This window comes from Colletotrichum higginsianum, chromosome 4 (assembly GCF_001672515.1).
Source record: "Colletotrichum higginsianum IMI 349063 chromosome 4, whole genome shotgun sequence".
In the NCBI taxonomy this organism is placed as follows: domain Eukaryota; kingdom Fungi; phylum Ascomycota; class Sordariomycetes; order Glomerellales; family Glomerellaceae; genus Colletotrichum; species Colletotrichum higginsianum.
Window position 1 is genome coordinate 1,629,144 of NC_030957.1, and position 18,162 is coordinate 1,647,305.

General features: G+C 54.5%; 7 protein-coding genes across 7 annotated transcripts; 4 read left to right on the plus strand and 3 right to left on the minus strand.

Moving 5' to 3' along the window:
* Positions 1-924: 924 nt before the first annotated feature.
* Positions 925-2,074, plus strand: CH63R_05792 (Zinc-binding dehydrogenase; the record flags this gene model as incomplete). Its single annotated transcript, XM_018300767.1, has 2 exons — positions 925-1,159; positions 1,239-2,074. 2 exons carry the CDS (start codon positions 925-927, stop codon positions 2,072-2,074), a joined length of 1,071 nt encoding a protein of 356 aa, XP_018158617.1.
* Positions 2,075-2,318: 244 nt separating this feature from the next.
* On the minus strand, positions 2,319-5,502 carry CH63R_05793 (Importin-beta domain-containing protein; the record flags this gene model as incomplete). Its single annotated transcript, XM_018300768.1, has 2 exons — positions 2,319-5,276; positions 5,338-5,502. 2 exons carry the CDS (start codon positions 5,500-5,502, stop codon positions 2,319-2,321), a joined length of 3,123 nt encoding a protein of 1,040 aa, XP_018158618.1.
* A 715-nt stretch (positions 5,503-6,217) lies between these two features.
* On the minus strand, positions 6,218-7,163 carry CH63R_05794 (C6 transcription factor; the record flags this gene model as incomplete). The annotated part of the gene is made up of 2 exons (XM_018300769.1): positions 6,218-6,791; positions 6,850-7,163. The coding sequence occupies 2 exons, from the start codon at positions 7,161-7,163 to the stop codon at positions 6,218-6,220; spliced, it is 888 nt and encodes a 295-aa protein (XP_018158619.1).
* Positions 7,164-8,925: 1,762 nt separating this feature from the next.
* Positions 8,926-9,415, minus strand: CH63R_05795 (uncharacterized protein; the record flags this gene model as incomplete). The annotated part of the gene is made up of 3 exons (XM_018300770.1): positions 8,926-9,074; positions 9,151-9,298; positions 9,362-9,415. The coding sequence occupies 3 exons, from the start codon at positions 9,413-9,415 to the stop codon at positions 8,926-8,928; spliced, it is 351 nt and encodes a 116-aa protein (XP_018158620.1).
* A 71-nt stretch (positions 9,416-9,486) lies between these two features.
* On the plus strand, positions 9,487-9,729 carry CH63R_05796 (uncharacterized protein; the record flags this gene model as incomplete). Its single annotated transcript, XM_018300771.1, has 2 exons — positions 9,487-9,543; positions 9,565-9,729. 2 exons carry the CDS (start codon positions 9,487-9,489, stop codon positions 9,727-9,729), a joined length of 222 nt encoding a protein of 73 aa, XP_018158621.1.
* Positions 9,730-9,781: 52 nt separating this feature from the next.
* Positions 9,782-11,197, plus strand: CH63R_05797 (Pex2/Pex12 amino terminal region; the record flags this gene model as incomplete). The annotated part of the gene is made up of 1 exon (XM_018300772.1): positions 9,782-11,197. One exon carries the CDS (start codon positions 9,782-9,784, stop codon positions 11,195-11,197), a length of 1,416 nt encoding a protein of 471 aa, XP_018158622.1.
* A 766-nt stretch (positions 11,198-11,963) lies between these two features.
* Positions 11,964-13,994, plus strand: CH63R_05798 (Conserved fungal protein; the record flags this gene model as incomplete). Its single annotated transcript, XM_018300773.1, has 4 exons — positions 11,964-12,350; positions 12,397-12,647; positions 12,707-13,360; positions 13,424-13,994. The coding sequence occupies 4 exons, from the start codon at positions 11,964-11,966 to the stop codon at positions 13,992-13,994; spliced, it is 1,863 nt and encodes a 620-aa protein (XP_018158623.1).
* Positions 13,995-18,162: the final 4,168 nt, after the last annotated feature.

Genomic DNA, 18,162 nt, shown 5'->3' on the forward strand with positions numbered 1-18,162 from the left:
AGCTGCAATGTCTACTACCGACTTTGCCAGACGAGACGGTCTGTCTGCCATCGATGTTCAATTCGTGATCTCTCTTCTCCGACATCGTTCCCACAGCATCAAGAAAAGGTTCGACACAAGTCAAGAATGGAGATTGGGGGTCTGCCCCAAACAGTCGGCGAGGACCCTGGCTCCAACTTAAATGTAGCCTCAGGTCTCGGCCAAAATGCTGTGTAGTCATCGCTTCCATCGTCATCCATGAGCTTCGATTTCGAGTTTGGGATTGATGCAATCTAGCGCCGCCAGTACCGCATGCGAGATGGACACTGTCGCCGAAACATCACCTGGCGATCCGGCTGGAAAGGAAAGGTTCGTCCGTAACATTCGCAAATAGTTTTCCAGGCTTATCCAAGTGAACTTCTCAGCATTGCAAGTAAGCACATCAATGGCGAATAGCGGCCATGACCACCGCCGCAACCAATTCCCATAGCCACGCCGCACCACTACTTAAAGGGCATATGACGACAAACCCACTCGGAGAAGGGAACACTGGCATGGCATGACAAGCGGCGCTCGGGCCAACGTCCTTCACCGACGCCCGCCTCCACATCCCCGGAATTCACACACCGAGAGCGACCCAGAACCAGCCAACGAGGGGCTCCCAATGTGCCTCGGCTCCCCTCCTCCTCGGCGTCTCCAAGACCCCCGGTCCGGGGTAGCAACGCGTACGGAACCTCGAAACCAGCAACACGTGTGGTTTGAAGTCTCGTTCTCGAGAATCGCACACAAAGTCACCATTGTCATCTCCCGACTCATCCGGATCATTTTGAAAATCCATCATTTGCATCCGAATCCATTCCATCCGTTTTGGCAAGCTCACGCAGAGGCGGGCTTCAGATTATTTCATCCGTAAACCACAGCAAAAGTGAACAAGAAATCGTCACAATGCGCGGCATCGAGATCAAGGAATATGTCAAGGTAAGCTCCGTCTATCCCACAGTCTCCTCTGTCAAAATAAAACTGGAAGCTCACGCTCAAAAGTCTCCCAAAGAGCTCCGTGTGACGGAACTCCCGGACCCCGTTCCCAAGAAGGACGACGAGTACCTCATTCAAGTCCACGCCACGGCAGCAAACTTCTTTGACATCCTCCAAATCCAAGGGAAATACCAGACCCAGCCTCGTAAGTAACCATCACCCCCTATCATGACCTCTCGTCTCCATCACACAACCTCTGGCTCTTCCCGCTAACCATCTCCCAGCCTTCCCCTGGATCTCAGGCGCCGAGTTCGCCGGTACAGTTCTCAAAGCCCCGTCATCCAACCCTAAATACCCCGTCGGCGCTCGCGTCTTTGGCGCCACACAGGGCGCTTTCGCCACCAAGTGCCTCGCCCGCGAGCGGGACCTCCTCCCCATCCCCGAAGGCTGGTCCTATCAGGCGGCCGCTGGCCTCTTTGTCACGGCGCCGACGTCTTACGGTGCCCTAGTCGTCCGCGCAGGAATCAAGACCGGCGACATCGTCCTTGTCCATGCCGCCGCCGGTGGCGTCGGTCTCGCCGCCGTGCAGGTCGCAAAGGCCTTTGGTGCCACCGTCATCGCGACGGCGTCGACATCCCGCAAGCTCGAGGTCGCAAAGGCGTTCGGTGCGGACCACGTCGTCGACTACCGTGAAGCCGACTGGCCAGCAAAGGTCAAGGCGCTGACGCCCAAGGGCAGGGGCGTGGACATCGTCTACGACCCAGTGGGCATGGTCGACGCGAGCACAAAGTGCACGGCGTGGAACGGGCGCATACTCATTATCGGCTTCGCAGCCGGCAAGATCGAAAAGGTCGCCATGAACAAGGTCCTCCTCAAGAACATCAGTCTCGTAGGCATATTCTGGGGCCAGTATGCCGTCAAGGAGAAGGAGACGGTCGTCGAGGTATGGAAGGGCATCATGAGGCTCGTCGCCGAGGGAAAGCTACGTGGAACCGAGTTCACAGACGAGGAGTTTGTCGGCCTAGAGCGCGTCCCTGATGCGCTGATAGCCCTCGGAAGCAGAGGTACCTGGGGTAAGGTGGTTGTGAAGATCCCTCAGGATGGCCAGAGCAAGTTGTAAAGAACGCAACAGAACATTTATTTGAAGAGCCGATGCCTAATTACGACTCGATTTTCAGGTTCACCGCGCAAGCATGGATTGTTGCTGTGCTCATCAAGATTCTCACTTGCATTCGCATTCACCGTTACCTAGCGGGGGGCGGGGCCCCATCTATACCACAGGATTGTCATGAAATCGTAATAGTTTCGACCCGAACCGCCGCAGGTCATATCGCAGTTGGTTCAGTCATCGGCATGATTGCGTTCTACGCCCCCGTGATTTGCGTCAACGACCAAAACTTTTGCAAAACGTCCTTGTCCACGTTGGTGGCCCACTCCTGCTCGAACTGCTGTTCACCGCCAGATCGCTGGACGACATCTTGAAGCCTCTCCTTGACGAAATACATGGCGTTCACCGTGTGGATAGGGTCCTTCTGGCTGAACTCCGTTTCTTTTATGCTTTTGGGGGTGTCGTAGTCAGTGGGCTCAAGTTCTTGCCAAATAAGCGAGTCGGTACCATCCGTCGTGCCGTCCTGGAGCTCGGAAATGGTGCCCGTCCAGAGAGTGAAGTAGTCTTGCAGCTTGGCGAGGGCCAGATTCTGCACTGGCTGCGGAAGCTCCAAAAGACGCGTTAGGGCAAGAAGAGATAGCTTCTGTCTAGGAAGATGGTCCAAGACGCCAAGGTGGGTGAACCACTCGTCACTGAGCCAGCCCCAAACCCGATCCAGAGGACCGAAAGAGGTGAGCATTGTGACGAAGGTAGCTGGGTCAGCAATGACTAGACGAGAGAGGATCGCGAAGTAGTCGCGTTCTGTTATTGTGCTGAGCTTGCTGATCTTTTTGTTCGGCCCGGTCGTTTGGTTGGCCTCCCAGGCATCATGGAGGGACTCCATGATCTTCCCAAGGAACCCGATCTCCAGGAGGTCCTGGAAAATCACCTGCGCTCCGCCGAGCTCAGAGGCTGCCCGAATGAGGTATTCTATACAGACTGTGCCGAGTCTGACCTGCTCTCGGCTTGTGGAGTCTAGAACCCCTGACAGTGCTTGCAGAAAAGGGCGTCGCAATCTATCTTCCATAACTGTCTGGGTTCCGAGAAGGATGTAAGACTCAACCACCGAGAGTGTTTGAGCAGCGGTCTCCGTCTGGTATTCCAGAAGGGGGAGAGACAGCTCTGCGATGCTCATGATTTCGGCAGACAGGGGTGGATTGCTTTGCATGAGAACGGAGTTCCACAGATCCAAAGCCTCGTCGATGAGGTATGTATGCAGATCAGAGCCAGGCTTGGCGGCTTCTGACAGCAATGGGACCATCAAATGTTGAAACCTCTGAGAGTCGCTGCCCATAGCCATGACCAAGGCAGCGAATATGGCAATGATGGCTTGCTTGATCATATACTCCTCTGACCCAGAGTTTTCCCAGATACCGGGGAGGTTCGACATGATAAAGTCTGCGAATTGAGACACATAGTTTTCCAGTCGCATAACTAGAATTCGCATGGACTCCAGAACAGCGAGCTTCGTCTCGTCGACGTCGATATTCTGGATGAGTTGGAGAAGTTCATTGAGCACATCGGCTGCGTAGGGTAGAAATGCCTCCGCGCTGAAGGCAAGCTCGTCCACGATCCACCTCAGCTGACGTGCGGCCGTGATTCTGACAACGATATCGTTGGTTGGGTCGGCGGGATTCAGGAAGTGTCGGAACATTTCGTAAATGAGGGGTCTGCTGTTATCGGCGATCTTGACGGTGACCCATTGGCTGACCATAATCGCGATGCGTCTGCGGAGGACCTTATATAAGGGCCCTTGCTGCTGCGCATCTTGAAGGATAGTCGAGACCAGGAGACTGTCAAAATCGAACTCGTGCAACACATACGGCGCGGCCAGACCCACGGCCGTATACACTGCCTCCTTGGTAGCGATGTCTGACTGTGGGTTGGTCGCGGTCTGGAAGTATGAAAGCAGAGGGGGTATCATGAGTTCCTTGAAATTGACGAGCAGATCCAGGAAAAGCTTTTCGGCGCAGGGACGAACTTCCCATTCGTAGGCGTTGCCTTCGCTTTGTTCTTGCTGCTCCCACTCCTCCGGATCTTCCTCCCAGGCGTCTAAATCGGCCTTCCGGAACACGAAGAGATGTGTGATGATTGTGTTGGCCATATGTACTACGAACTCGTTTTTGAAGAGTTCTTGCTTGATGAGAGCAACGGCCTCGTTCTCATCCTTCTTGGCCTCTGCACTTCGGTATTTGAAGGTTTGCTTGGGATAGAAAGCAATTCTTAGACATGCCCTCATCAAGAGCAAGCCCCGCAGTGCCAATCTCTCCAGCAGAGGTCCCTCGACCTTCGACTTTGACTCCGAAGGGCCCGAATCGCCGGAGGACTGCCGGATACCGCCCGATTTCTCAAAAATTTCTGCGAACTTTGCCACCAAGTCCCAATACCCGTGTACAAGGGGCAAGGAATTCGGCAGGACGACAAAGCTGGCGGGGTGCGCCTCGGACATGTCGATGTGGAGCTTCGTAAACTGCAGGAGATGCTTCCCCACCGTATCTTGGTAGGGCGCGGGAACAGGAGAATCGTGGCTGACAAACCCGAGGAACTGCCCGAAGTGATTCTGGGACACTGTCCAGAACTGCTCAACCGTTTTGTCTTTGTGAGGAGCCTCGTAGCCTACCACCACTAACCGTCTAATCGTCTTGAGAGCAATGAGACTGTTGAGCATGGCTATGTCGGCAGCATCTTCGTCGCCACGACTATTTGTGAGGAATCCAACCCAGACTGCCGACTTTTCGGCGTAGATCTCCCCCAACAAGTATACCATCTCGGGAGTGACGGACTGGAGGGCCGTTTGGGATCTTCGGAGGCGAGCAGTGCCAAGCTCCTTCACAACTCGAAGAAGAATCTGCAGAGCGCCATAAAGATGCTGTTGATTGCCGTCCTTGGACGATCTGACAAGGCCGATAATTTGTGGTACGGCATCCGGCCAGTGCTGCGGGTAGTCGATCCTAATGACTTTGGCTGTGACCAGAGAGTTGTGTAACGAAAGACCCGTCTCCTCCTCTTCGAGCGTGCCCTGGAACAAGCGCTGCCGGACGATATTCTTCTCATCCGAGTCTAGTCCACCTCTGACATGGGGGAGTAGGCGCCAGTATTTGTCGATTCCGTTCTTAAGCTGGATCACGGCGAGGAATCGAATCTCGTGGGGGAGAGACTTGTCGAGGAAGACGGTCTAAAGACAGAACGTTAGCACTCTACCCGGACTATCACACAGCCAGGGGCTAATGTCGTACCTGGAGTGTAGAGAAATAGCCCCTATCGGTCTCCCATGACGAAAGCTGCTGCCCGGCGGCTTGTCTACGCGCGTAATCCGACGAAGTTGCGGATTCGAGGACGCGACAGAGCTCCTGCAAACTGAGGGGGTTGGCGTCGCCAGGTACCTCGATGGCGAAGCTCATCTTGTGGTCTACTTGGTAAGCGACCAAGGCGTCGATCCCGAAGTCGTTTGGTCAAAAAAGTTTAACAGGAGGTGTTCGGTCGAGGGGGAAAGGCCTTTCGTACCTATTCGAAAAGGCGGAAGGATCGAGGAAGTCGTGGGAAATTTAGACAAGACAGGCCTTGTTGCTCCGGCGGGGCACTGGCGTACAGGGCGGTCATCGCGGGGTAGTGAGGCGCTGAAGAAGCACGGGCAAGTAGGCACCTACTCTCCCAATTTCCCTTCTGCACTCGGAGAATAGGTGACTGACGGGCGTGCCTTGAGCCCAGCTTACGCCCATGTTTCCCCTGTTGCAGGCTGGGATACATTGCTGTGACACATAATGCGGCAAGTTGGTAACTGATATGTTTGCATTAGCACTGCCTTAAACGTTAAGTACACACTAGGCCCGTTGAATGTCGCATTTACTTGTGTTCGTACTTGCCCCAGCAACTGCCCGGCAATTATGTAGGGAAACCGGAAATTTATTTGGAAGATACTTATGCTGAGTTTGTTTACAATTTTGCCCCGTAACCCCCGTAGCCCCTCCTGACTGTCTGTTCGTTTCTGCTTATGACACGTAGGAACTGTGAGAATTATCGCTTCGTTGATAGCATTCCCCGTCCCACCTAAAGGAAGCCGTATTTATGAGAGTCGTTTTTACCAACAAGCTTGGCATGATAATGCCGTGTTCTTGGTCACATAAAACCAGGACTCCATCGAAACAACTCTTCTGCTGTTCTGGGGTCGGAGAAGGGGAACATGTCGGGGTGTTGAACGCTTCCAGATGATGCCATGCCTGTAACGAAAGCGCCTAGGCTCGAACTGAACCCAGATACTACGTTGCGCTGATATGTGGTGTTCGCGTCCCTCAACACGTCGCTCATCTCACTACCAATGTTCCTGGCAACAGGCCAGACATCGCCAGCTACCTTCAGTACACCTAGCAAAAGATCAAGCTTCTCTTGCAAAACTGGTGACCCGGTCTTTCCGTACACTCTAGCATTGAGCAACGGAAGAGACGCCCGTTGTAAGCCCATGATGCACGCTGGGCTGTATCGCGCTGGTGGGAACGAGAAGTTGAAGAGGCTGATAGTGGTAATCCCTGCCTGGAGAGCCGTCGAACATTCAAACCACGGGTAGGGAGAGGCAAGGGACCGTGGTATCATCGGAGGCAAGAGATCTCGGTTCCCAAAGAGCGGACCAAGGGTCAAAATGTCTTGAATACCGAATTCCGAAGCTCCCAAAGGTAGTTGCATCTTGATCCTCAAGCTACGATTCCGTCAGCAAGACAAGTTCTCATGATAATAGCAAGCCAGGACAAACATACTCGTGCGCATATGAAATCGCGTGAAAGAGAATCATGTCGACAGTGCCTTCCGAATCTACCAAGTGTTGTTTCCATTTAGGCAGAGTGATCAACCAACTCACGATTCTGGAGTCGGCTCTGTCGATGGTGTTTGATAGTAGCCCCGGCGGCAATGTCGGCATTGGAAGTATCAGCTCTCCACAAAGGCGGCACAGATCGATCAGGTAAGTCCACGATGAATAGCTCTTGTCGTTCATCGGATCTCTGGCGTCGTATTGTTTCAATGATAAAGACTGAGGGATCTCCTGGTTTCGTGTTAGCACAAAACTGGACATTGAGTCCACACGAAGAAGCAATGGCTGACGTGCCCCTGACTGGTACTCCCACTCTTCACAAGGAAGCTCTGTAGTCGCAACGACGCCTAACAAGGTAAATGTCGGCGACTCTTCGCTCATCGCCCGCATGTTGCCGTGCCAGTAGAGTGCCCAGTACGTCCTCCTAAAACTCTCCGATATGAACCTGTCATGTTCGGCATCGGCAAATTCCTTTTCTTGCATTCCAAGCTCAAGGGCCCTATGGGTTGCAGCATTCATCCACCCGGCACTCAGGTCCATCCGACCCTCTCCACATGCCGCGACACTCAGGACGAGAAGGCCCTGGACGGTCCAGGAAGTCATCGGAAGGTTGCCACTAGCCAAGCTGAAAGCCTTTTCTCGCAGTTCCTCTGAGTGAATGGCCCTCGAGAAGAGAGATCCTACATAAGCGATGCAGCTTGCTAGGAAGTGAAACGGCTCGGGGTTAGACCGGATCCGACGCAGGAGTTGATCCTTGGGAAGCAGCCATGGATGTGTGTCGTGAAAGTTTGTAAAATAGAGGTCGAATAGGAGTGAAGTCGGCGAGGAGATATGGGGATTCTTGATCAGAGACCATCCTCCCGGTAGTTTGTCGCCCACATTGATGGGTATTTCAAGACTCGTCTCGGGGGAATGAAAGGAGACTGGTGAGCCAGTGGAAGCTGAGGGAGGGCCAATGGGATCGTTGACAAGACTGCGCTTCTTGGCGTCTCGAATTCCTCGCCGAGATTTGGCGTAGTAACAGGTTTTCTCTTCTAGACGACATCTGAAGCAGGCTGGCAAAGCCGAGTCACACTTTACGTGTTTCGATCGACAGGGTACACAGGCGAGAGACGCCCGTATGGTGGCCTTAGACTTGGCAGCTCCAGCGCGTTGTTGTGTGTCCCCTAGATCACTGGATTCTCCGGGACTATATGTCGACTCGGGCACCATGTTGTGATGTGTTAGTCTCGACCCAATACCAACGTTGGTTACTGTCGGAGATCTGAGACCATCTGTCATAAAGCTTCTGCCCGGGCTTGGCCGGTGGTGTATATGTAAACTTGAACTTGACCGAAGCGACGATAATCAGTTGTCGAAGAACTTCTGCCATTTCAATAGGCGGTATGCCTCAATTTCACGCCTGCATCCTTGTTGAACCATCCGGGCAAACAATAGAGTGACGCAGAAGCAGGATGGATCAAGGAAGACCGACATGATGACAGTCTAAGCCCCGCCACTTTGCTAAGCTCCGTGGCATCTCGGCCTCTGGTCATGAGCTCGACCTGTAAAAAGTGACGAGAAAAAGGATTTTGACAGGCAATCGAAAAATAGAAGCATCTTGGTAAGCACTGTTGCGAGGGTCTGGGTGGGGGGCCAGGTTAAGTCGAGGCCATGTTGAGCAACCCCTTTTCCCCGGACCATTGGGCAAAAAATGATTTGAGTGTACACTGTCCAGGATGGGGAGGTTGCTGCCACGAAATTGTAGCGGTTCCTAACACTCTTTCTGCACGTCGTCTCGTATGGGACCTCCCGTTCTACCCGTCTGCAATAGTTCGGTTCTAGTTGTTCGATTCCGATGGCAGGCAATACATCGAAAAGTACATTCTGATGACGGTCCCAGTTCAATCTTCTGACTGAACTCATGGTCGCTAGTGTATTTGTTGCCGATGGACGAGTAACGTCATGACGATGATAGGTGAAGATGGCTGGGAACGGCCTCAACATGCATCACCGACCTCGCTCAAGTCTATCGGCAAGTCCGTCAGCCAAAGTAACAAGAACTGGCCACGGGAGAGTATAGACTGCAGCAGCCCTCAAGAGAAACTAGAAGCAGGCCTGGAAAGCGTGCATAGCCCTGGTGTCTCCAGCCCTCCCGAACTGTAGGGCCGAGCAGATGGAGGGAAATGGGCGCTAGAGAGCATAAGCTTGACTTGCTTCCGCAGCAGGGATGGCCGGATCTTAACCAATCGTGTGAGAGAACACATACAGACCGTGAAGCCGAGATTCTCGACGAACAGGAGATCGGTCATGTCCGTAAGTATTTTCTTCTGGGAACCCATAATGAGAGCGTGGCAGATGCATCGAAAAAAAGTGGCCTCGCGGTCAGCCGCATTGAGCAGGGGCACTGCTTGGGACTAGTTCATTTTGAGCTGTTGACCCTTCAGCTCTAAGGTTGGAAATGGATTCAGTATGGTGACACACAGTCTGAGGTAAGCTTGCTCTCTACGGTTATTCTGCAAAGCCAAAGGCATGGCAGACGCAAGGCGGATTTGTAAAATAATACTTAACGTGGGTACCTAGGCAACATAGCGTTTCCTTGGTCATGAAGTCGGAGTTGGGATGGCGCATGGAAGACAGGAACGGTGGCCCGGGCGCCCCGGTACGTCAGATGCTCCGCCAGCCAACCTCTCGGGCCACTACCGCTGCCGCCCCCAGCGCCCGCGGCAGTGGACAAACAACTGGAGCAGCTGCGCGCTGGCACAGCGGACCTCGGCTCTTCGATCGCCCACGTTCCGCCGCCCCTACCAAACCATACCTCACCATCCACCACTGGGAGGAGGTGTGATGCGCAGCAATTTGCACCTCACCACCACTTCACACCATCCAATGCCGTCCAGATGACATCGATCAACTTTGCGCAAGCGCAACAGCGCCTCGCAGCCCGACGACAAGCCCGCGAAGCCGACAACGCGGCCCGCATTGCCGCGCAACGCGAAACATCACGAGCCCGCGCCCAGATCGATCGTTTGCCGTTCCCTTTCAGTCGCCTTGGCTCGGCTTGGGACTCGGTATCATCGCAAGAGGGGACGCGCCCCGCGTTCAGGGTTGGCCAGGTTGACGCCGAATTGCTGGATGACGAGCTGCTGGAACTCCTCCGCGGCCAGGTCGGCGATGCGGTCAAATACTTTGCCGGCGGCCACCTGAAAGACGACTGGTCCGCAGAAATCCTGTTGGCACTCCGCGCTATCCTGTTCAAGTTGACGGTGTGGGACAACGATGCGACGTACGGCGCGGCCTTGCAGAACCTGAAATATACGGATGCGCGCACGAACGGTTCAGCCCTGGTCCCGCCGTCCAAGTGGCAGAAGTCATTGTACGGACTGACCACAGTCTTGGGGAAATACGGTTGGGAGAAGTGGGAGAACTGGCTCCTGGAACATGATGATGGATATAGTGACGATTCAAATCCTCGCCTGCAACGGATGTCGAGGATCACATCCCGGATCACGACGCTACATGCCGGCGCCGCCTTCGTGTCTTTCCTTGTCTTTCTTCTGCAAGGACGGTATCGCACCCTCCTGGACAGGGTCTTGAGGATGCGCCTGGCTCCCCCAACCAGCCAGGTGAGTCGAGAGGTATCCTTCGAGTACCTCAATCGGCAACTCGTGTGGCACGCCTTTACGGAATTCTTACTCTTCATACTACCACTCGTTGGCATCAACCGGTGGAGGAGGTGGATCTCGCGGACATGGCGCAAGACGAAAGAGATCATTACCACGAAGGGGGACGACGAGAAGACGACAAATGGCGAACTTGGCTTCCTGCCTGAGCGCACCTGTGCCATCTGCTACCAAGACCAGAACGCGCTTGCAAGCACCGAAACCGAGATCATGGCGGCGGCCGCATCAAGCGGTGTCATCGGTTCGGCTCAGACTGACATCACCAATCCATACGAGACAATTCCCTGCGGGTGCCTCTATTGCTTTGTCTGCCTCGCAACTCGTCTCGAGAGAGAAGAGGGCGAAGGCTGGACGTGCCTTAGGTGCGGCGAGCTCGTCAAAGAATGCAAGCCCTGGAGTGGCGACGTCCTCGAGCCGCCAAGAAAGTCACCCACTGCAAAGGTCGTTGCCTTTTCTGACGACGCCAAGGACGTCGAAAGTGACGTGGAGGTGGAGTGCGAAGCTGATGTCGAAGCCGACGGGGGAGTTGACAACGAGTTTGTCGACGTCCCTCAGGACAAAGACTACTCTACCGACAATACCGACACTGGTGACTCGGAAGGCTTCGAGGAGACCATGGATCAGGATGAATAACATACTTCTCAACACGACGCTGTACAATATCCGGGTGTGTTGGCATCTGAAAAGCGAAAACCTCGGCATGCTACAAGCAAGCGATCATCTCCATAAGGAAACTGGTTCCAGGCGGTCAGTCAAAGACATAGACACACTCATGTCAGTCTCCGGCATTTTGTACAATGATTCACGAAAACCTTCGCATAGACAGACTATGTAGCACTCAATATCGTTTCTCATGCTATACTTACAATTTGGCCGCATCTCGGGTCGGGGCACATCCGGGCAGAAGGTGGCTAGATGGCCGATGCCTCCCTCCCCCACTGCCAACACACCCCGTACCCATCGAAAGCGCGCTAGCGCTCCTTGCGCAACGGGGCCGGATCCGCCATGTCCGCCGAAAATTCAGGGACCGTCCCAGGCACGCGGTGGCCTTAGCGTCATAAGCCACTAAATCCCAATTTACACCACTGGGATGAACGTCCGGGATTCCTTCACCTCACTGTCCTCCCACCACGAGCTTCGGCAGAACACAAACATTCCAACCCCAGACCCGCGCCGCCCTCCGTATAAGCAACCAAGCGACAGCCCGTGATAGGATCCGACTTGGATCCGGCGCATTGTAATTCGCATACTTACCGAGGCTATTAACCGCGTCAAACGGCTTGGTGCACACACGGCATTCTGACGATATACTTTCCGTCCAGCAAAGGAACCAAAACAACACCGTCCCCAATGTCGCAAAGATAGACGAATCGTGCCGAACACTCAAAACTACGAAGCGATGCCGAGCTTCTTCCAATTCACACAAGGCAACGAATCCCGGACACGCCCTACGAGTGATGCCTCGCCTCTACTGGGCCGCTTCCGCGCCGTCCCTCAGCAGTCCGACGTCCCTGGTCGCCGACGCCGCTCCAGCACCCTCGGTCTGTTCGCATCCAACAACCGCGGAAGCGTCTACGTCGGCTATGGGGCTCTGCTTTCTGCGTCAGGTCTCGACAGCTACGATAACGGTGGCACAAGGAGCGATTGGGAGGATTTGAGCGCGTGGGAGAGGACTTGGCGCAAGATCTCCGATGTTTGGGTAGAGCCCAAGCAGAGTGCCGTCAAGGGGGTCGTCGATGTTTGGTGGAGTCGGTATGGGGTTTTGGTGTTGATGCCCGCTACTCTGGTACGTTGACAGGCTCGAGACTTGGCAAACAGAAGATGGGACAAAGCTTTGGCTAATGGTTGGAGGAGCACAGGCTATTGCGTGGTGCGCCATACCGTTCCCCAAGTACTCGTTTCCTAGCGAGGACGATGATGACCGAGGTGATCTCGGGCCGGGGTCCGGGCATAAGATACCTGGCCACGGCGAAGCAAGAGTGCAGATTAACTTTTGGTTCTTCCTCTTCGTCTACTACGGGTTCTACAACGTCACGGCTCTGATGTGGATCACCAAGGTCTTCAACTTGTACAGCTTGAACTGGTATGTGTCCTTCATATCCCGCATATGCGGCAGACTTCAAGCGACTTACACGCGCGCAGGTGGCCACAGTCCCTGGGGTTCCCCGTCACCATGTCGCTCATCGCACTGGTGTCCATCGCGGTCCCGGTCCCCATTTACCTCAGCCCGGAGACGCGTTTCCTCACCGTACACAACACAGCATGGATCTCCTGGACCTTCATTGTCATGGCCATGCCTGTCACAATCGCATTCTGCATCCTTCTCACCTCACAGCGGCACCTCAAGCTACGCCAGTCACTCTCCGAGACGCAGCGTATCTTCACGTCGTCCTGGTGGACAGGCGAGGCCGAAGGAAGCATTCCCCGTCGCGACAACCGCCGCCGCCCGAATCTCAGCAGCGACTCCTTCGACCCGGAGAACACCCTCCAGATCGCCGCCGAGCAGTCCCGTCACATGGGCGGCGTCAGGATGCGCCGCAGGTGGCTCCCCGCCAGCTTCGTCCGCTTCATCTGGTTCTGCCTAGCCCTCTTTGTTGGCCTCATGGCGTACGTGATAGGAGAAGCGTACGCCGAGATATACTTGCGGACGCTCCCCCACAACAACTTGGAGACCATCGTTTATGTCTACAGCTGGATCATTACTGTCCATCTGCTCGATGCTCTCACTGGCTGGCTTCTAGGCATTCGCGAGGGCGAAAGAGTCGGGAGCTATCCTTTGAGCTGGGTCTTCAAACTGTGAGTCATCCATGTCTCCATATCGCTGAGATCCTCAGGGGCATCACTGACACGATCATCTAGATACTTCATGCTCACCTACCAAACCTACGTCCGCGCTCTTTACGCCCGTCTCCGCTCTCCAGAGCAGTTCATCTACCTTCAGATCCTCTCCAGCAGCACTCTCATCATCCTCACCCCGCTCACAATGTCCCGCCTCTACCACCGCATCACCGTCGCCCTCAACCTCACGGACCAGTCTTACGCATCGTATCAAAAGGTCTGCACCCGTAATGTTTTCATCCGCTTCCTGGCCGAGAACGTCTCCATGGCCGCCTTTCTTGGCAGCGTCCTTGTGCTACATTTTGGCCCCAACAAGGACGTCTATCCCTATTTCGCCTTTGATCTGAAAGAAACGGGCGACGACTACGACTTCGGGCTTACCTTCTGGGCCTCCTCTGTCACCTGGGCCTGCGAGCTCGTCGCTTCCGTCTGTGTCCGCGCGCTCATCAGCTGGATCTTTGGCGTCGACGTCGGCATGGAGGGCAAGCTCGACCTCGCCGTTTGGCCCGAGCTGCTGCCGACCAGTGTGGCTGTCATGTTCCATGTCCTACAGAACATGTTCTTCTCCATCATCCGACTGCAGTTCCACTGACGGAAACGATTCAAACAACCAGCCAAACCCACAACTCACCGTCATTCAATCCCATTCAATACGCCCGTCTTCCCTTGCCGCCTCTAAGCCTTACCCTGTTCTGACACCGACTCCGTCTATCTGTTCACTCCGAAACATTATCTCGAGATGGTGTGTTCGTTTCACTTCTAACAGAATACACCCGCCCCCTTTTCCTCGTTGTCGCATAACATTCTGAACACCTCTCTGGTCACCCTCCCAAGCCTGACGAGAAAGGTGTCAAATGCTGTTGGGCGGATGACGTCTTTTCCTTCTCGTCCCTCTTTCTATGTATTGTGTTTTCCCCCTTCGTTTGGTTTTGCGCGCATGCACCTGCTCTCTTGGCAAATTGTCGCGGAAGACAAGAAAGAAGATACCCCCTTTTTGGCTCACGTTTCCCACGTTAGATAAGATACCAAGCGCGCTCAGAGAACCCTCTTTTCAGCATGACGTATGAAGAAACCTGCCTCGTTACTACGGAGGCCGATGATAATCACATAGAAATAATAATGACCGAACTGAACGCGACCTACTGCCACCCCCCTTCTCGAGATGTGAGGCGCTCTGGTGGTGAGACTCTTGGCAAACGCACATTATCAATAGGCGGCGTCTACTACTTCGTGACATTGTAGCATCATTGGAGCCACCTATCGGGCGAGGTTTCTCGATGTGATGGAACCTTCTGTCGGATGTATGCTTGTTTCCCAGCATGCCTTATCAATCGTCTGTCTAGACATGGGGCTGTTACTGATCCGGCCGGCTGCAGGCCAATTGTCTTGTGCCCACCCGCCTTGGGCCACAGCGCGCCACAATACCAGCCATGACACCTTCCTGGATGTAAAAAGCTCTTCCGTGATGGCTCGGTCAAGTTGTAGTCCGGCTTGGATTGGCCGTCAGGATATGAGTCGATGAACGATCAAGCCGGTTCCCAGATCGGTACCAGTCCAAGACGGCGGGCTATATTGCGTTCTGGCTAAAAGGCTTCAAAGACATGCTCGCGTATTCGTCTGCAGATGTGAACTATGTAGTGAGCAGGGCTATAGCAGCCAAGAGCTTTTCAGCTCCAGACAAAAGTCTACGGGACTCGATGCAGCCAGCCAGCTAACGTTAGATTCGCCAGGCCTTCCACTGCCAACTGGCACGAATGGGACGACGACCCGGGGCTCTCTGGCTGCATCTTGCCCAGGTTCGAGCAACGTCAGCATATAGTTACCCCCCGTTGCATATTCGGGAGGATTTTTCCTTCTCCAGACTGTGAGCCAATGGCGCCGTGTCCGAACAGTAGCGGTGAAGGAATTATGTTCCATGCCAGTCATCAAAAACTGACTCATTCCATCGACTACCTGCTAGCGGCCCCGGGGGGCACGGCATCTTTGGAGTCCTAGGCCGAGTAGGAAACATCGAGGCCGTTCATTGCGTGAGACACCTGGCGAGAAACTTGCCCTCGGACAGGTGCGTCGACGGGTCCGTTTCCACCTGGGCCGGAGGGTTTTGAACGCCGCTAATGCACCCAATCTTGAAATCGGCGTTGATCCCGGACCTATGTGTTTCTGCCCCATTGCCGGGTGAGTGATTCTGCGGTTTGCAAAGAAGGGGCTATATTGGGATTCTTTCGTCAGCCATTTTATGCACGATTGCAAGTAATTACTCTCTTGGTAGGAGGAGTCCCAGCTTATGGAGCAGGACCAATGTTCCAATACGAATGGGCATCTGCTGCTACCAGGCGAGTGTCCAAAGACTGCACGTCCAGGACAGCAAGGTACTGCGGCAAGCGTCTCTGTCCGAACCGCCCGGTGAAATGACGCTTTGAAACCGACCGCAAGTGGAGAAGAGGTTGCATCTTGTCCTTGGCTTAGACAAGGCTCGGTGATGAATTAAATTGATGACAAAGAGCGACGGTTTAAGCCACTCAGCAGACATGCCAGTGAATAACATTGCTTAGAGCGCGTCTGGCGGAAAGACCTCCGAGGCCAGCAAGCGGCATGAAACGCAAATTAGACGCATGTCGATGAGAAAATGGAGGATGTACATCGTATTAGGGCCTCTGTTCGCTGGCTTACCACGTAGCATCCCTATCGGGATTCAGTGGCGGCGGATAGAGCTGTCAAGACCATGCTGTGATGCAATGGAGACCGCGACGGAATTCGATAAGGTGCAATCTCAGAGGCTGTAACGCAGAAGCGGCTGTTGCGATCCAGACCTGATCAACCAGGCACAGAGTCTACACTACACTATTTGGAAGCCATAATCCGGAAAGATGAATGAAGTGGGTGACGGAACGTAGGTACGAGAAGCTGGGCTCCAGAACAACAGACCGTTGGTGGCAATCCAGAATAGCCTGGGCCGGTCGATTCCAGAGTTCCAATAAAGTGGTTGCAAAGGTTGGTGGTCTCGAAGCACTGGGATGGGCTCTGGATTATGGGGTGGGGTCGCCGAGAGCTTGCCGCTCGGAAAGGTACAGTGCATCATAGCAGATTGGATTGACCCCAGCCATCGGTTCCATGGCGGGTCCCTATGTGCCTGGGATGGGATTGGCCGGGCGTGGTCGAGATTGTGGTGTGGTTGTGATGTTAGTGGTGGGATGAGTTGATGTGATTGATGTGAGGGTTGATATAAGCCACGGCTGGGTAAGGATGGAATCCCGTATAAGACTGCTTCGCTCGTGCCTCGTACCGAGACATAAGGACCGGCAGGGTTGCTGTCCACAACGTTGCGTTCAAGATCGATTCGACAATATGCCTGGCCGTCAATGCGAGGTGACGGCAGGGTGATGGGAACGGCGACTTGACAAAAAGCTCTGGACTCTAGGTACTTGCTATATTGGGGAAGGCAAGCAACGGTGGGAAGGCGAGACAGCTCAGCGGGATTAGCGAGGGTGGGTTTCCGATTTGACCGGATCGTTGACCGTACTTGCCTGTGTACGAAATAACTGTCGGACCCAGACCGCTCGCTTCTGGTGGCAGAGCCACAGGGAAACATAGAACGACAGACAGTAACAGGCAGGCACCGTAGCGAAGTGAAGCACTCGCATAGGACTGACTAACTGATGCCAGATGATGGTTTTGGTCTGGCACTGTTTGCCTGAGCTTTGCTGGATCTGGACATTCTGTCCGACATGGAGGTGCGGTGGGTAGTAGGTAGCTGTGGCCGTGGAAGGCAGCCGAGGTTCCGGGTCATGTCACGCCGTTGCTGACGAGGAAAGTGCGGTGTTGCTTGCTCTGGCAGGAAGGCGGGCAGGCAGGAAGAAGACGTGTTTATTGTATACCTATCTGCCCTTACCCGCTCCCATCTACCCTCTACAATATGGGCTACAGATGCCACTTGGTAGTGTATCTAACCAACCTACCATAAGGTAGGTAGGCAGTGTAGCAGGTACCCATCGTACCACCTCTTTTTCTCCGCCTCTCTCGCTTCCTCCAAAATCTTAGAATACCGTGCAAACTGTCTGTCTGTCCACACAGAGAAAACCAAGCCCTGTCGGCAACCTTATTCAAGCAGCCTGCCTTGCCTATTGTGCTGCCTTTCTGCCCCCCTCCCCGGTACATAACTACCCCTAGGCCTATGTCCAGGGGGCGGCACTTTGTCCTTCGGTGCAAGCTACAGACATAGCGTCAAGAGGAAGGTTCTTGCCCACTTGTAGCCGAAACTGACCCCCCCCCCTCCGGGGGCGCTTGACGAGCCTGCACCGCTGAGACTGCATCATAACCTACCTGAACTCTCCATGTACCCCGTATTTCACCGTCCTCTCAGGAGACGGCGAGGGAGAGAGGCTGACTGCCCGAAACCCATCAACCGGTGATGAACGACCAGCGAATGTCGGGGCATCAATGCTTCATGTCCCGGCGGCGTGCCACTCAACATTATGTGGCTTGCTCGCGTCTTGCTGGAGGACTGATGAGGGTGAGACAGCGGACAGCTAGTGTCCCGGACCCTCTCTCGGAGATGGTGGCAGGGTGGGGTACCTATGCTGTGCCTCTCTACATAGACACTTTACTTTGCTCCCTGGTCCGTTCATCCAAGGTAGGTGACCCTGCGGCCCCTGCCCTGCCCTGCCTTCCGACATGGAGGGGTCGTTGTCGCATTGGAGGGGCACTTTGGCACAGGCCGGCCGGGAGGGGAAGACATGCCACCTGCGCCGTTGCAGGCTTAC